Source organism: Pantherophis guttatus, chromosome 1 (assembly GCF_059756535.1).
Source record: "Pantherophis guttatus breed Tessera chromosome 1, ASM5975653v1, whole genome shotgun sequence".
NCBI lineage: Eukaryota > Metazoa > Chordata > Lepidosauria > Squamata > Colubridae > Pantherophis > Pantherophis guttatus.
This window is the reverse complement of record NC_142063.1, coordinates 169,270,653-169,289,705: the sequence shown is the minus strand read 5'-3', so window position 1 is coordinate 169,289,705 and position 19,053 is coordinate 169,270,653. Positions and strand designations below refer to the sequence as shown.

At 36.0% G+C, this 19,053-nt stretch overlaps 1 protein-coding gene across 1 annotated transcript in view; it reads left to right on the top strand.

Annotated features, from left to right (window-relative positions):
• Positions 1-3,065: 3,065 nt before the first annotated feature.
• MPP4 (MAGUK p55 scaffold protein 4) overlaps positions 3,066-19,053 on the top strand; it is a gene marked incomplete at its 5' end in the record, with an annotated part of 33,579 nt that continues 17,591 nt past the window's right edge. The window contains 14 exon segments of the mRNA XM_087882136.1: positions 3,066-3,173; positions 4,315-4,392; positions 4,797-4,877; positions 6,442-6,573; positions 8,593-8,674; positions 9,322-9,407; positions 10,570-10,641; positions 11,394-11,590; positions 12,674-12,738; positions 13,094-13,111; positions 15,528-15,566; positions 16,414-16,449; positions 16,452-16,481; positions 17,991-18,005. Of these exon segments, the coding sequence (XP_087738262.1) occupies positions 3,066-3,173; positions 4,315-4,392; positions 4,797-4,877; positions 6,442-6,573; positions 8,593-8,674; positions 9,322-9,407; positions 10,570-10,641; positions 11,394-11,590; positions 12,674-12,738; positions 13,094-13,111; positions 15,528-15,566; positions 16,414-16,449; positions 16,452-16,481; positions 17,991-18,005 (1,039 nt within the window).

Here is a 19,053-nt window from a genome sequence, read left to right as displayed (position 1 = left end):
ATTAGCTCTTAGACACTGGACAGCTAGTCTTAATCAGGCACACCTAGTACATTTCCTCTACTCTATTTTTCTCAACTACCCCTTCCATGGTAGCATCCAATTCAACAAGAAAAGAAAGGATAAATGTTCTAAATAAAGGTTCAAAAAAGGGACAGTAAAAATTATCATACTTCCTTCCTTTCTTGTAAGAAGATTTAATATATATCCTGCTCTACTCCTAAAGTTTTCCATCAGCAGAACAATCGAGGGGAAAAGGCTGCTACCTTGATTTGGAAAATCTGAGGACAAGGGACAGCGTATTTTATTCCAGGTTGGCATTATTTTTTGCTGATTGGGTATTGTTTTCTGGGATTTTCTAGCACAGTTGGATATCTTTCCTACTGTTGGCTGCTTAGTTAGAATGATATCTTGTTTACATCACAATTAATTTATTCAGCAAGAGTTTTGTGTTTTATTGGATGAAAGGATTTTAGACCAAAGGCTCATTTAATTGCTGGCAGTTTCTAACTAGAAACAAACTCATTTTAGCAAAATTAAGCACCAAGAAATTAGTTAAACTTTTCTCCAGAGACTATGATTTCTCTCCCCCCCCCCGCAAAATATTAATTTTGGAACTATCATATAATGAATGAAAGAATCCCATTAGAGTATTTTATTTTGTTCTTTTGTTCTGTATGAGTTTTGATTTGTAGGATTTACAGACTGAATCTCAAATGTTCTTTTACAACTTTCCATATTTAATATTTGATTTAAATAGGGAGATTTTACATAAATAGCAGAGAGATATTTGAAAAAAAAATATCTGGAATTTGTAAAGAAAAAGAAAAGAAAATAGAAAAGAAAGACTGTGGCTGAGTTTTTCTTTATGCAATAAAATGTTGTGTCATACCTTTTGAGGTACACACACAAACATGGACTCATGTATACACATTTTATTCAGAAATGTAGAGGCACAGAAATTTTTTTCCCCTACATAGCTAGACAATGTAAGCTATGTGTGACTAAAACACCAAATCTTCGTTTTCTTTTTTAATGCAATTGCTCAGCTGTTGGTTTCTATGCTTGCAGAAGACTCCAGAAGGCAGAAGTTGTGTTCAAGACATATTTACATTAGGCAAGAGTTGAAAACATCAGCTTTTTTTCCTTTTGAAAATGCAATCCCTTCTTTTGATATACCTGTTGTAATTTTTGATTTGTAAATTTACTTTGAAAATTCGGCTTCTATTGCATAATACATGGAAATTCATTATTGTAAATTGATACAATAATCCATTTGATTGGTACATCTGCCATTTTCTGGCATAATTAAAAAGAGAAAGCTTTCTTCTTATGACAAAAGCATGCAAGATTAAGGTTAATACAAGTATAACACAAGGGAAATCAGGTTCCATGTAAACTCACTTCAAGATTTTTAAAAACTGTCTTCTTAAATGCAAAATTGTTTAATGTAGAAAGGATATTTTAAAGGTATCTATGAAAAGTTGCGTATGCATAGCTATAGACTGAATTTCAGTTAAAACATTACATTAAATGGTTAAGATATAAAATATTAAGAATTATTTTAGGTTATTAAATAGCCTTTAGTTCTCTTCTGATTATAGTTTGTGAACATTGAATTAAATGTTCACTAATTATAATCAGAAGAGAACTAAAGGCTATCTAATAATCTAAAAGATTTCTCCATCTTTTGTATCTTAAATATTAGCAATTCCTATAAGAAAAGAGCCTTCATCTTGCCAAGAAAAAAAATACATTTACTTTTATCTTTCTTGAGCTAAGCAGACCAAAAAGCTGCTCTGATTCTGAGCTTTAGGAAATACTGCTGAGATGCTTAGTTCCCTTTGCGTATTTGACTGAATTCAAATACACATGTTCAGCCAGGGAAGTCGACAGAGAGAAGCCAAAAAAGGCAAGATGGCAACTGTGTGGTCAAACCTCCTCCCCTTTTTATGCATGTCTAGGTATGTGTAAAAAGTCTTTGGATCACACAGTCATGGCAGTCTATTTTGACCTTTGGGGATCCCCGGTGGATACTTTTATAAACTACCCCTCCCCCTTAGTCTTGCTTTCTCTCTTGTTGGCTCTTTCCCAATTAGAAGAGGGGGAGCTGCCTATGGCGGAAATAGTATAGTACTGGTGGAGAAACAATGATCTGATTAGAGCTGCTGGCAGACTGCTGGATTACCTCAGTCATCTGTGAAGTGATGTTCCAAACAAGTGTAGTGAGATTAGGGGAAGAAATGAGGTACATGGGAAAGAAAGGCATTTCACATTCTCAGCAGACTTCACCTCAGGAAAAGAATGACACCTTATTATTTATCATATTGTCTGCCATTTAAACCCCATTAGGGCTTTGTTCATTTGAATAGTTATACTTTGGAGAAAGTTTTATGCATTTATGTTTTAAATTAATTTCCAGAACTATTGTTCTGCTTCTTTTTCTATTGTTTTATTTTCTATTATTCTATTCTATTCTATTCTATTCTATTCTATTCTATTCTATTCTATTCTATTCTATTCTATTCTATTCTATTCTATTCTATTCTATTCTATTGCATTCCATTCCATTCCATTCCATTCATACAGATATGTATTCACATAGAAATATTTATTTTAATAATTATTTGAAGTCTCCCAAATGATATTTTCTCTCCTTTCTAATTAGACTTCTAATAATTACATAGCAGATGACCCATCCAGACAAACTAGCAGAATTTCCAATAATGAATGAGATGCACAGAGTTGCAGCCTTGCAGAGCAAGGAAAAAGGTACATTTCACTCATTTATTCCATTTTTTAAAATAAATGGCTCTTTTTAAAAAGAGAGAGAGACATTTTTCTAGAAATGCCATTAAATCGGAACATTTCTAATCCAAAACTCAAATAAATTATAACAAAAAACCATTTATGGTTTTTTTATAGGAATGAGGAATTTTCTGTCATGCTATAATTTTTCATTTATCTTTTGTCCAAAAAAATAAAATATGTTTGCATAAATACCTGTATTTAGAGGAGTGCAACAATGAGTCATATCACTGATGTGTCTTTTGGGATTAGGTTTATGACACATTCTGTCTTTGGTCCGGCACGAAATGAACTTTTTTGACAAGAAGGATATTGATGGTGTATTATATGAACTGCTCAGATCTCCATGGCTGCAGGCTCTCCTAAAGGTAAAAATGTTGTTCAATAAGCAGCAACTGCAAATTTTGTGCCTTCCCTTGTTTAACCATTTAATAATTGAATGGGCTGCAAAGACAAATGATAGAAGGCTTATTCTATTATAAGCTTCAGAAACCAATAATTATTACAATTCCATACTATAAACCAATAGTGGGTTCCACTTACCTTCACTACTGGTTTGGAACTGGAAGCATGTGCGCTCACTTCACTCACATGTGGCCCTTCTGTACATGTACAGAACGTCCGTGATGACATCTGGGCAGGTGGATGGAGCCTCCTGCCACTGCCACTACCAGTTTGCCCGAACCTACCACTGCTATAAACCCATTTTAATTTTTCCGTAACTCAAATTTTAGAACTAAACTACCTATGATGGTTTGGTAATAAACCAGGCAGAAAATTATTTCTTTTGCATTTCTTAAACCCACATGTTTCCAAGGTTTTACATGGAACAGTATTAAAATAAGACAACCCAATTCTCTAGTTTTCACTTCATTTCCAACCTTTTACATTTATAAGGTTCGGTACCATAAATGTTTCTTAATGGCTATTGTTCCTCTTATCTTATAATTTTAAAAAACTTTCTACTTTACTTTACATGTAATGCATGAAGCATAATATGGTAGCAGTTCAGGACAGAGAACAGAAATCATTTAAGTCAATTCAGTGCTCAATGCCAGTATATATATTAAAGAAGTACATTGTCAACTTTATGAAGTAGTCCAGATAAGAGGCATATCCAGAATTACTAACTCTGACTTTATTATAAGGTTACATTAACAGAAAATTGCAAGTCTGAAAGTACATGTCTCCCTCCACCACAACTTTTACAGTCCAATATACTAGGAAAGGTCCCATCTTAGACCTTTACTATATCCCATTTTTTCTGCAGGCTAAGCTTTTCTTATCTGACCATTATCTACTCTATGTTTCTTTCTCCAAAGGTCAAACTCATATATCATTACACATACAAATCTTGTAGAATTTGAACTGAAGAAAATTGGGCTTGATTCCTGGCCCATTCATGTTGTTTTGTATGAGGAGAGAGCCAGGCTTTTGCATTATGTACCAATTTTGTAATATTGTGACATTGCATAGTGGCATCAACATCTTAACTTCATCTGTTTCTAGGTATATGAATGCCTTCATCAGTATACCAAGAGAAGACCAGTTCCGTTCCTATCCCAGGCACAAGAATTGATGCATGAAGTGAGATTGCTGGAGTTGAGATTAAATGCAGTTTCTCTGATGTCTAGTTTTTGCTTTCAATATTACAAGTTCCACAGAAATAAAATTGCTTTGAATTGAATTTTACTCCTTCTAACTGCTTGGACTACTCCTGGCAGTTTTCTTGGAAAAATTATTTTTCAGAAATGGGTTGCCCTTTCCTACTTCTTAGGACTAAAAGAAAGTTTACTGACCTGAGGTCTCCCAGCTGGTTTTGTGCCTAAGGTGGAACTAGAACTCATGATCTTCTGGTTTCTACCTGATGCCTTAACCAAATTGTCCTTTATGTTTTACATAATTGCATTTTATAAACATCAATATGGTATTTTAACAATAGGTTAAGTTATATATTTTCAAAATGAAGTATATGCTTCTCTTGTTCTTAGGTAGTGGAGTTGCTGCATAGAGGCCAACAATCTCCAGAAATGAAAGAGCTAAGACAACTTCTACAAGGTTCTCACTTCAAGGTGAGCAATGGCCCCTGAAATTCTTCAGCATGGAAGAGAAAGGTCTCCAGTAGAAGATCCTTTATTATTAAGATGCATTGTTGAAAGCTGAGTATTGGCACTGACCAGTGATTTCATCACTTTGAGATACATTAAGTGTTTCTGGGAGCCATGTTTTTCTCCATTCCTGAAGAACATTTTAGAAAAGTGGAGTCCAGACTGGCTCCTTTTATTGGCTAGAGAAGAAACAGTTGCAGGAAGGCATATTTGTCCTTACTTTGCAAAAGGAACCCTGAATTATTTCTGACTTTTCCCATGGGCCTGGAGAGCTGAATCGCAACTCACTCTGTTCGTCATCTATGGAAACACTAGCTCGATCCATCAGCCAAAAGAAGCAGAGCCACAAATTGAGAGACTGATAAATCCCAAGAGCCATTTTCAAAACAATCAACAGGTGAAATCTGCCCTTTCCTCAGAAAAGAGACAAGTTTTCTCTCTTTTATATAGAAAACATGCAAGAAAGAGAAGCAAAGTCTTCTCATCCTAATTTGTGTAGTTGTAGGTAGCTGCCATAACTCTTGTATTATTGCTTTAGAGCCCTTCCTCTAAATGAAACATCTAATCAGTACTCTGAAGGATTTGTTCTTGTGATTAACCAGTCCAGTTCAGGCTGCTTCCCAAAGCAAATTGCTTTAAAGCAAAAATTACAGAAAGGAATATCAGCTCATCTGAATAGCATATCAGTGCTAGCTTATTGCTCAGCAGCTTCCTCTGGTTTTGACAAAGGAATCTCTGTTTTCTCCCCAACACTTCTGTGTCTTTCTGTTTTAACTTACAAATTCTGTCACCCTTTTAAACTATAACAAGGTTAAATCATAGATTAGAATCATTTAAGGTACACGAAGCAAAAACATCTAGAATTTTAAATAGTATGTATTATCCTTCATCTGCATTTATGTCTATTCTGCATAACAAATATACAAAGATCATTCAGAAAGCTTTTGGGAAAAAGTTCAGATTGCCTTCTTCTTGCCAATCTACTTTTTTCTATGTAAGAAGCTTTTCAGAAAGGAGAATCCATATTTTTTTCTATCTGCCCTTTAAAATTGTACAGTTCTGTGCTTTCTACTTAATGTTTGAATGGGACCTAAGTATGTTTTGAAAAAAAGCATTTTCATACTCTATATGTTGCAGAAATTGATTTAGAAGTGGCTATGAAGATCTATCATTCCCTATTATAAAATGTGAGGGTCTCTTTTGAGGCTACCAAAATCTTTTAGCACAAGGAATGTTTTTTTTTTCTAACACAAATCCATCGTATTGACATTTTAAAAAGGAAATAATACAATAAAACTGGAAGATCTGGCTTTATATTCCAATATAAATGGTCTAATTATATTTGAACTTTGTAAGATTTGTATGCTAGACCAAAAAAAAAAAAAAAACCAACCTCAATTTTTTGGGGCTAAATGAATATACACCCAGAAATAAAAATTGTTAGGTTGAATTTATCTTGTAATTCCATCCCCATTAAAAATGACCTGGCATTTATTTACTCCATCTCTGTGTTTAATCTTTCTCACAGGCCTTGTTATTAGCTCATGATACTGTGGCCCAGAAGGATTTTGAACCTATGCTTCCACCCCTGACAGAAAACCTCCCTGAAAATGAAGAGGCCATGAGGATTGTCTGTCTGGTGAAAAACAATCAACCTCTTGTAATGTTCAATTTAACTTTATTTTTATTTATATTCGTTCAGTTTGTTTGCTGTGTTTCCCTTTCATTTTTCATTTCATTTCATTTCATTTTATTAAATTTATATACCGCCCTACCCCCAAAGGACTCAGGGCGGTGAACAGCCAGAAAGATAAAACACACAAACTAAAAATTTAAAAGACAATATAAAAACCCATTAAATAATTTGGTCCAAAACAATTTAAAACACCCCTATTGTTTTAAAAGGCATATCTTCCTAATCCTTCAGGGCAACTGGCCATCTTAGATATAGAAGGGCAAGTTTATAACTCCACAGGGCAGTTCTTATCCTTTCCCCATTCCTTCCCTCTTAGAATTTTTATTTTACTCATTTATGTTTGTTTTAAAATGTGAAAAAGTATAGGACCCAAGCATGATGCATTGTTGAATTCACAAGAAGAAAACATTTAAAAAGCAGTCTGCCCTGTTTTTGTTTTTTTTTTAATTTGATTTATATGCCGCCCTTCTCCGGAGTCTCAGGGCGGCTTACAGTGCGTTAAGCAATAGCCTTCATACTTTTGTATATTTTTTATACAAAGTCAGCTTATTGCCCCCACAAACTGGGTCCTCAATTTACCTACCTTAGAAAGGATGGAAGGCTGAGTCAATCTTGAGCCTGGCGAGATTCGATCTTACTTTAATTGCAGACAGCTGGTGTTAAATTACAGTGCTTAGTCTGTTGAGCTATCCAGGCTCCTGTTTGATGTTTAGTGTAATTCTTTTTTGAGGAAAATATAATTATGGCTAGCATTTTGTTATCTGAGACTAAGACCATAGGTCCAAACACACCTAAGCAGACTTGCATAATAAACTAGTTAGTCAGATTATATCATTTGCTTATGTCACCTAAAGCAATCCCATTAGTTCCATGGAATAGGAAAACAAGAAAATTTATGGCAAGCCAATCCCATACAGATAGTCCTTGCTTAATGACCAATCTCTCAGTGACTGTTCAAAATTACAACAGGCCCTTCAAAAGCTACTAATGATCCAGTTACAAAGTTCCAACAGCTGCATACAATTGGGTAGTCACATTGTTGCAGAAAAATAAAGAGATGAATTTCAAAATCAAGAGAAACTTTATTTTTGGCCAAAAATGGTTCAGGCAGATCAATTTAATCTGTTTGAATTCTGAACGTGTTAATTCAGACATGCATTCTTATAGTTTTCTAAACAGGAAGTATGTGAGATCTGCCTCTTTAGCTAGCCCACTCCCTTCACGCTGATCCATGTGGTTTAGTTCTGCATTTTTAACATGGTACCTCTGCGGTTTGACTTCTTGAACTCTGCAACTGTCTTTTATAATAACTAGTCAAGGGGCCCTTCAGACATCATCCAGGCTGACCCCGTATTATTTCACTCTTATATTCAATTTCACTTTACGTCCTACTTTAACATGACTGCATTACGGGCACTTGGCAACTGGCTCGCCTTTATGGCCAGTTTCAATGTTCCATGGTTTATAACATTTATAATTTACATAACATTTTATAACATTTTTTTGCCCTTTTCTGGCCTTTTGTGATGATTTTTGGCAAAAACACACATAGAATCTGTGGATTCATTTAATAACCACGGTGTTTGCTTAAGGGCTATCACATTTACATAACCATGGTGATTGCTTAGCAATTACCACAAAAAAGCTGTAAAATCAGATCTAGTCATGTGGGTGCTTCAATTTACAATCTACAAGAATAATTCACAAGAAGTTATGACAAATTCTGGGCTCTGTTACAGTTATAAATCAAGAACTACCTGTACTGAAATTAACATCAAAAATGACACTGATGGTCTACTAAGTTCCCAGAGTCAAGTTTAACTTTATGGCATATGAATGCAGGGAGGTACATGAAGTGGAAGTTATAATCTTAATATCTCTAACAGGCTGTAGACTTCCCGTATACCACTACTCACCAAGTATGCACCTTTTTATTCTTTTGTTCAGTAGGAAGTAACTCTTCCTTTTCTTCTTCTTCCTCAGGGTGCCACCATTAAACGCCATGAGCTGACAGGTGATATTACAGTAGCAAGAGTAATCCATGGAGGTCTGGCAGATAAAAGTGGTAAGGTAAATTTAATACATCTAAAAATTAAAAAATCACTGGAGAGGGGCAGGGAATCATTTTCAATATGTGTTTTGGAAAGTTCTGTACAGGTTCTTGAATGTTCTGAACATGTTTCTTAGTAAATCTTAGTGAAGGTGTTCTAAATTGTTTTATTATGATTAACTTCCTTCTGCTTATCCCAAAATTGCTTTTAGGAGGCAGGGGTTGAGAAATAGTATAAAAGGTTTGGAAGTACTTCTACTGGAGATGGTGTTCCACAGACAGAGAGATGCATTAGGCCAACTGTAGCAGTCAGTTTGTTGTGCTCATCACATTCAGAAAAAAAAGGGCTCCAAACAGTGCATGATCTCCTGTCAGTTGCCTCCATGAGGCCAAAATGGAGGAGGAAAGCTATTGAGTGGAAATTTACTCTTCCTCCTATCTTAAGGAAGAAGAGTAAATTTCAGCTCAATAGCTTTCCTCCTCCATATTATCTTAAACCCTGATTGAAATGATGTTAGGATAGTCAGATGCATAATTGTCTATAATGAATTGTTTTAAACTTGAGAGAGGGGGAATAAAGTCCAGGTGTTTCTTAGAAATCCAGATATTTTTCTTCTCCAGTTCTCTGACCAACTGTTTAATATCATTACTGGGTTTTGCAGCGTTGTTATATGCTGGAGACAAACTTGTAGAAGTGAACGGAATCCCAGTGGAGGGCCTGGAACCAGAGCAAGTCATACACATTCTGGTAATCACAATCAGCCTTCTACTCTTTAAATACCACTTAATGATAACATGTAATCAATGCAAAACTGCATGCTTGGAACATAAAAGACATGAAGAAAAAAGCTATAAAGAGGGGATGAATGTTTTTTACCATTTTTCATAGACCCCTCACAACTATGAAATGTAATGCCCACAAGTTTGTCAGTCCTATTTTTCCTTCTGCAGACTTTTGTTTTGACTGTACCAAAGAGCAAGGAGGTAAATATTAATATTTCTATTTTTCTAGGAAACACTTTGTTTTAATTTCAAGGTGGTGTGAATATTGTTCCCATCACCATCACCACTTTCCCCATCTGCTGCTTCTGTCTGGTGCTTGCATGCTAATTTGGGGAAAAAGAAAACCCTTGTGGCAGTTCCCAAGCAATCAGAAGTAGGGACTGTGCAATCTAATTCCTCCTCAGTTGCGACTAACAGCTGTTGCTTTGTTTTTTAAACATGTTTCCTTACTTTTGCACAATTTGATAGCTAAAATTTACAGGACAGGCATATTCATATACTATACAGGTAGTCCTTGACTTATAACAGTTCATTTAGTGACAGTTTTAATTTACAATGGCACTGAAAAAAGTGACTTATGACCATTTCCCATACTTACAACCACTGCAACATTCCCATGGTCTGTGATCAAAATTCAAACGCTTGGCAACTGATTCATATTTATGACTATTGAAGTGTCCTGGGGTCATGTGTTCACCTTGTGTGATCTGACAATCAAAGTCAATGGGAAAGCCAGATTCACTTAACAACCATGTTACTAACTTAACAGCTGCAGTGATTCACTTAACAACTGTGGCAAGAAAGGTCATAAAATGGGGGCAAAGCTCACTTAACAACTACGGTATTTTATTTAACAAGAGAAATTTTGGGCTCAGTTGTGGTCATAGATCAAAGACTATCTATATACCAAAAACAATATCATCATGGATTTTATCCTTCCTGTCAAAAGGAATAGCTAGTCATAGAACTATTGTATTGCATTGTATTGTATTGTATTGTATTGTATTGTATTGTATTGCATTGCATTGCATTGCATTGCATTGCATTGCATTGCATTGATGATCAAATTAAATTTGCAACAAAAGTAGGCAAAATGCATTAGATACTGTTTTTCTGAATACTTGCAGGCGCTATCCCGAAGCACCATTATGTTCAAGCTGATTCCAGGTTCTGATCGAATCATCAGCAATCAAACAACAGTAAGATGCAATGCATGGATACATTTCCTTTGCTTCAAATGGTTAATACAGGAATCCCTCAAAGTTAGCATTTAGTTAGCATTAAGTTTCTTCATGAGGAAAGGTTTTTTTTACTTTAATCATTCTCTTATACCTATTGGATCAAATCAAAGATCCACTTTATTTCCATAGTGACCAGTAAGTTGCTATAAGCAAGATATTAGGGCCCCTATTCCACAACAGCTAGTACTAATTGATAAGTATCTTGAAAGACCAATATGATACCAATGAAGGAGAATATTTGTAGATAAGGGTTGAAATGAGGGGTCCTTGGTGCTCTCTGCGCTTGGCTATTTTTTTCTTGTAGACATTTCATTACCCAAACTAGGTAACATTATCAATGCTAGTGCTAGGATCAATGTGAACCACTCCGCCAAATTGTTGACAGACAAGAGTAAGAAGAGAAAAAATAGTCTTCCATCTCTGCCTAGCCAAAACTCTCCTCAGAAATAATTGCCTTGCCTATAGATTGAAATTTCTTTTTACTGTGCAGCTTCTTGCTTATCTAGCCTACTGATCTCCAAGATCATTTTATGCTCTTAATACTGTTTATCAATTAATACCTATTGCCATGATTTGACTGCAGTTGTATCTTGGCTTTTTAAAGCTGACCTTTTATTGTTTGCAATTATGAAACTTTTACAAATGTATTTCCTTGTCTTTGGAGTGTAACTTCTGTGATAAAACTTAAATTTTCGATGTTGTCCTTCCAGCTCTATGTGCGTGCAATGCGGGATTACTGCCCTCGTCAGGACCCTCTCATTCCATGTGTTGATGCAGGACTGCCATTTAAAAAAGGAGAGATTCTTCAGATTGTAGACCAAAAGGACATCTTGTGGTGGCAGGCAAGAAAAATCTCCAATCTCAAAGCTTGTGCTGGACTCATCCCTTCCAATCACCTTATGAAGAGGTATGGGAATGGGGATGTATTTATTTTTGCTAATGGGTAACATGTTGGGAACCAATTTAACAATATGCCTCTATTAACATAGAGAAAATCAGTGTTAGTACCTGATTCAGTTAAAATAGATCAAAATTATAGGCAGGTTTTCTACACAATACATTGCTGAATAAAAATAGAAAATTTATCTATTTTTCCATGCAGAAAAGGATGAAAAATAAGCAATCCCGGTGAATTAACTAAATACTAATGAATTCCTCTTACATGGCTGTAGGAAAAATCTAAAACCCTTGTGCAAACAGTGGTCCTCTTCTTAACTATAATTCCTTCATAACCCAATGATAGACAATTAATCCTATTCACCATCTATAGTAGCAGAGTGCATCTACTGACCCAAATAACCTGGGAAAACAGCCATGTCTTCAATGCCTTATGAAAGGCTGACAGGGTTGAACCATCCAAATCTCCAGGTGGGGGCTTGTCCACAGGGTCAGTACTACCATTGGGAAAGGATCAGGGCTAAATTTAGGGTAAGACCAAGTGGCACAGGCTTAGGGTGCCAAATGTTAGGGGGCACCAGTACCATATTTCCTTCCAAATCAATGTAAAAATGCTAAACTTTGCATCAGCGAGAGGTGGCACCATCGATCAATGTGCCCTAGGGGTGTCATGTACCCTTGAGGCAGCACTGGTTAGGATGCAGAGGAATACCGGGGAAATTTCAGCAAAAGAGACCATTGCTCAAAGAAGGATTACAATCTTCTCATCATGAACTCTAATAAACTTGGGATGATGATGATGGTGGTGGTGGTGGTGGTGGTGGTGATGATGATGATGTAAAAAGGGGGATGTATAATATCTGGCTCTGCACTCAACCAGTCAAATGTTTTAGAAGAGACAGTCTTCCTTTCTCCAGGAAATAATTTCTCTTCTAAGGTTTGTGCCCTGGTTAAGAGTGTACATGTAATGGAAATCTGGTTTTGAATCCCTCTCCAGTCATGAAATTCATCACAAGACCATAGGAATTCCAGATTCTGTTGAAATCTTGTTCTAATTCTGTAATTTTAGAAAATGTTTCCTTCTTCTGTCTAGGAAACAGCGAGAATTCTGGTGGACTCATCCCTTCCATCCCCACTCTTGCCTCCAATCAACAAACAGTGAGTATAATAAATTCCTGATGATAAGTGTGCATGGAACTGTTTCTGTAATTAATATTATTTCTTTACTCAATTATTTCTACAGAGTACAAATTAGACTACTTAGATTTAGAGCAAAAACGTTATAGTTTGAATTCCAAACCTGCTAACAATCCTGTCAGTCTAGAAACAGGATTATCTAAGACTATTTAGTATTAAACACAAGGGGGAACTGTTGGAAAATCATTTACTATGCTTTAGTATACAAAGGTATCAACATTATCAGAATGAACTCTGTTTCATTTGCTTAGAATTGTTCATTCATGTCCCTGATGATGTGTATATATTGTGTTTTTTATGAATTTCCCCTGATTAGTGAATATTGCGGAAGAAGGTCAGTAATGCTAATTGGATTCCATAAATGTGTGTGTATGTGTGTGTATATATGTTATGTCTATGTGGGTGTATGTGTGTGTGTATTAGCCAAGGTCTCCAAACTAGTCCTGCCTAAAATGGTTAATCTCTCTCTGAGATGTACTCAGAATCCTATAAGAATGTTGGGATAGAATTTGTCTCATAATTGAATGGTCTCTGTTCAGGTACAGGTAGTCTTCAACTTATGACCACAATCAAACCCAAAATTTCTGTTGCTAAGCAAGACAGTTGTTATGTGAGTTTTGCCCCATTTTAGTACCTTTCTTGACAGAGTTGTTAAGTGAATCACTGCAGTTGTTAAGTTAGCAGTTGTTAAGTGAATCTGGCTTTCCCACTGAGTTTGCATGTCATTAGAGCACATGATTACATGACCCCAGGACACAGCAACGATCAAAAATACAAGCCAGTGGCCAAGCATCTGAATTTTGATCAGCTGACCACAGGGATGCTGCTACGGTCTTACAGTATGTGTGAAAAATGTCCTAAATCACTTTTTTCAGTGCTGTTGTAACTTCAAACAATCACTAAGTGAACTGTTATAAGTTGAGGGCTACCTGTATATCACTTGGAGGAATATTCTATATTGTATTAGAAGTTCATTCTTTGCTCTCTAAACAGTATATATACAGTGACAGCTATGTAATTTCAAAAGAATGAAGCACAATTCAAAAAGAATTTTTTTTTTTAATATCATTTCCATAAATTCTATGAGATATTTTTAAAAAACTACTTAAAAACTTTCTACAGCCATATGGAGAGATTTCAGACCAACATCTTCCACTTTGACTTTCAATAGAGACTTAAAATACATTAACTTAGAAGGTAATGCTTATGCCTTTTAATAAAATGTGTTAGTCAGAAAAGACGCTGCTAGACTCTTCTGATTTTTTTTGTTACCCTACACTAAGACAGCTCTCTTCCTGCAATGTCCCGAGTTTACCAGTTGATCCCAATCTATTTTCAGCTAAACCCCTGTGTACTATGTCCTAGTCATCTTCTCCCTGTCTATAATCCATTTTAATGTGTGGGATCTTAAATGCTTCATCAAGCAGCTTTAGAAATATTAAGTATAAAAAAATGTATAGATGTATTATTTTCTCTAGTCTTTTTGAGAGCAAATGGATTTGTCCTCCATATACAGGCAGTTCTTGCTTAATGACTGCTCTGTTTAGTGACTATTCAAAGTTATGCCAGAGTTGAAAAAAGTAACTTTATAACTGGTACATGCACTTATGAACCTGTGGTCTGAGGTCACCATTTGCACACCTCAGCTTCCAACAAGCAGAATCAATGAAGAAGCTAATGGTAAAATTGCATGGTGCAGTCATGTAATAACTCACTTAACAATTGTGAATGACTCACTTAACCATAGTGGAAGTGAAGTTGTATGGTCAGGATATGTCACTGAACAACCATTTTGCTTAGCAATGGAGTTGCTGGTCCCAATTATGGTTGTTAAACCAGGACTATCTATGTGTGTAATATACAATCACACATACACACACACAAAACTGTGTGAACGTGTCTTTTTACCAGCACTCTTGGATAATATTGTCTGTGAAATGAAGCAACCAAGTAGGCCAAGCCATCCTTATGGTTCTTTCCTCAGTAGCTTCTTTATTCACCCATAGGACCATCCTTATGGTTGTTCCCTCAGTAGCTTCTTTATTCACCTATAGGACTGCATTTAGCAATACCAAGTTGGAAGTCTCCTTTGACAACAAGATTCCCTCTTGCTGTCTTCCTCCTTCACCATTCTGTCCATCCATCTGCTCTGACACTTCCACTGAAAGAGATCAAGGGAATAGAGGGCAAGATAACTCACCTTTTCTAGGAATGAAGAAGCTAAGATTGTCTTATGATTGTAGACATTGAAAAAGTTTTTGTAACTACCCCAGGGAAAACAGATCCCATTGCACTGCAAGGAGGCATCAATTATCTTCTTTAATCATGGGGCTACTATTATTACATCCAGGCTCATGTAATCAATAAACTGTTCTGGTTCTTCCTTCAACATCTTGGTGAAAGCGCAAAAAATGTAAAGAGGGTAGAGTAGTTAATATGTTTTGCTCCTTTCAGTTTTGGAGTTTTTAAATGGGCATTCCGATGATCCTCATTCTGTTTTTGATCTTTTCCATGAAAGAGTTCTTCCAATTATATTCCATCTGACCGCCATCAGACTACAGTAATCTTTGCTTTAATAAAAAGAAAATCATTGCAGAATGTTGTACATCATGGTACTATATGAAATAGTAGATAAAATATGATTTTAAAAGTCATGGGTAGTTAAGTTATTGTTTCTATGTTTATATGAGTTCTCTGAAAATTATGAGAGCCTGACATATATTTCCTTTCCCTTGTCTACAACATACAAGAAGATGACATGCAGATCGATGAGAAGTGCGTAGAAACAGGTAATCACTTCTAGTTTGGATGCATGGAAATTATGTCTTTCGTTACTGCTATTTGAACTGTTTAAAATCCGAGTATGTGTAACCCAGAGACCAAAAAGAAGATTAATTTGTAAGAAACATTGAACAAAATGGCCTCTACTAACATTGCAAAAATGTTAACATTATGTGTATGTTGAGAGAGCTATAAACAGAAGCATAAATCCAGTTATATCAACTGTTGCTTCAACTAGAGAGAATCATCAGTGTAGAAATCTGCATTTGTGTAGCCTGGTTATGTAGTTCTTTCCTTAGACACATTTGATGCTGAATTTAGAGAGCTCACTATGCCATATTTTGACCTAATTCATGGAACCATGTCCTGCAGCTTTTCTTCTGACTTTTTATATCACGAACCTGATTTATGGTTTTAACTTTTGTAATTTTGAACAATTTTATTGCTCGGTGTTAGGATTTTTTAATGGAAAGGTAAATGTTAAAATCTAGTATTATGATTTTTAATTACTTTTGTAACACTTGCACGAAGAATGCTCTTGAGCTAATAATAAAGCCATTTTTGTAAACACAGTCCTATTTTTCATGTTCCAATAAAAATCTGAAATAAGAAATGTGGAGAAAGTGAATTATGTCTTCCCTCCTACCAGATGCCTCTGTCATCATCCAGTTTGGAATTCATCCCACAGCACAAATACTTTTAAATAAATACCAAAATCAATCATGGATTTGCCCCATGAATGTGTAATTTGATTTTACAAAAGGAGATTACAAGAGGATCTCATTGTAGCTTCCTATTGCTGCCGCAATGGGAAATTGTTTCTGATGTGTTGGGTTGTGATTATGTTTTACAAAGATATCACTAAAATAAAATTCATTTGCTATTTTTGCTCCCTTTAAAAGATGAAGAAACTTTTGAGTCTGGTAAGTTCCTCAATGTCCTTTGCTAATGATAAGAATCTCAGAATTATGTAACATAGGGATTAAAGAAATGCTCCATTTTTGTGTCTGTATGGTAGGTGCGTGTTTATGATAGATATTTTCTCAGCCTGTCTGGGTATTTTTATAACCAAGTCTAGAAAATGTGAAATAAATTGGCTTCCCCCCCTCTCCAATAATCAAATTTGAACTACAATAAAAATTGTAGTGCTATGCAAGAGACAGAGAAGACATCTGGAAGCTAATGAGATTACACTGCATAAGCATAATTGAGTGGCTAATCTACTTTATTATTCTTGATGATGAAGGAGTATCCATGTTGATGCTTCCTTACCAAGATATTTTTGTATGTTGAAATCCAAAATAATACAGACCAGAGGCATATCTGTCTGCACACTGAGAAATTAGCCTTAAAATAGTTTGAAATACCAGCAATACTGTTACCTTTTTAAAGAAATTATTTAAAAAGCAACTGCATTTCTATTGTGAAGCATCTCTTGAAGATTTTTTTCCCCCTTCACATTGCGCAGGTAGATTGAAGTGATGTATGTCAGTCATTCTTGTGAATTTTCAGAGTTTGTGTACAAAAACCTCCAAAGGGCTAGCAAGAAGGAAAATCTAAATTTCTTAAAAGCTTTGAAATGCCAGAAGATTAAAATTGCTGTAGCTGGCCTGGAAAATGATTAACCTGTTCCAATTTGAAAGGACTTGTGGGGAAAGTTAAGATAAAAAGTCTGACTCTTGGTAATGAAGTTATTTTTTAAATGAACAGACCATGGACAAAGAATGAAGTGAAATCTGGAACAAAAAGGCATCTGACAGTATGTAAATTGAGAAGGTCTTCTTGGGCTGATGCTGATGCTTAAGTTGAAGTCATGGGGAAACCAAAGATGGACATACGCACTAGTTTTGCAGGCACTTATAAACATGTGTTGAAGGCTTTGCTGAAAATATTGCAAGCTTTTGAGTTTTAGAAAACCTTCATCAAACTGATTAGAAAAAGAAATAGGGAAGAACTTTTTGAGTGATTGATTGTAGAGCCATATCTGCAATAGATTGATGTGACAGAGACCTTCAAACCTGTAAACAGGTCTTGGCAAGGATTGCATGTATGAAGATATTCTATTCTTAGAAGTAACATGTAAACTCTACAGTATAATAGACATGGCTGCTGGATAATCAGAAAATTTCCCTCTTGGGCTCTCTCTTTTCCTCCGCTACTCATCAGGCAAACTGAATTCTTGCAACTCAAAACCTGACACTGATTTTGTGCAATTCTCACAATAAGGTTTTTATCCGTATAGATTTTATGTTCTCATGCCTGTTGCTGCTGCTGGTTTTTTGTGTTTGTTTTTTGTACAAATTGCCAACTTTATGCTGGTCTGATCATACTGAATAATCTGTAAACTTTTCTGCTTTATATCATGAGTGATATAAATTAAAAACACTTTTAACTTGACATTTCCTATCCTTCCATTTTACGCAACATAACAGAGGAACTTAAAGAAGGTAGTTTATCTTTTTATTTTATAGACTTTAAATTTTATAGAATTTTAATTATAGGCAAATTCTGAGCTTGTGCACATTGACTAATTAATGTGCTCCTCCAAGCAAAGACAGATGAATATATGCAAATAACTTACTCTATAGCAGTGGTCCCCAACCTTTTCATCGCCGCGGCCCGCTGAGCGCGCGCAGGGGTGGGGCCACGGCCCAGGAGCCTTTGCGCAGGCCCATTGCGCACGGCCCAGGAGCTTTTGCGCAGGCCCATTGCGCACGGCCCAGGAGCCTTTGCGCTAAAGCGTTCCTGTCCCCCGGCCGCTGCGCGGCCCGGTGCCAGGTACTCCACGGCCCGGCACCGGTCCGCGGACCGGGGGTTGGGGACCACTGCTCTATAGGATAGACATTAAGACATGTTTGACAATGAAACCCTATTTGATCATTTATAAACTAAGCAACTATGCTGAATGTAGAACTCTTCATAGGTGCTGAGATGCTTTTTTTTTTTTTTTTTTTTTTTTTATTGCAAAAGTTTTACAATTACATTTTCACCGCATTTCCCCCCCATCCCACCCCCCGCTCCCCACCCTAACCCCCCTCAAACCCCCCCTAACCCTCCCCCCCCTGACTTCCATGAAGTATAATCCCATCAAAGTCCCCTTTTTACAAAACTTGAACCCCTCAAACCCCCTTAGAAAAAAAAAAAAATTCCCCCCCCCTCACAGTATTCATACATTTCTATTTTTATATAATACTTTCAATGAAAAGCTATTTGGTATTTCCTAACTTGATATTTGTTCTGCACATAATCTATCCACTTTTTCCATTCCCATTCATAAGTCTCTTGTGGGCGATCTTTTAAAAATGCTGAAATCTTCGCCATCTCCGCAAAACTGGCCATCTTCAAAGTCCATTCTTCAATAGTGGGTAAAGACTCATTTTTCCAATATTTACCTATCAATAACCTCGCTGCTGTGATCATGTACAATATCAACTTAATTTCATCCAGTGTAAAACCCTTTACTATACCCAATAAGAACAATTGTGGGGAAAATGG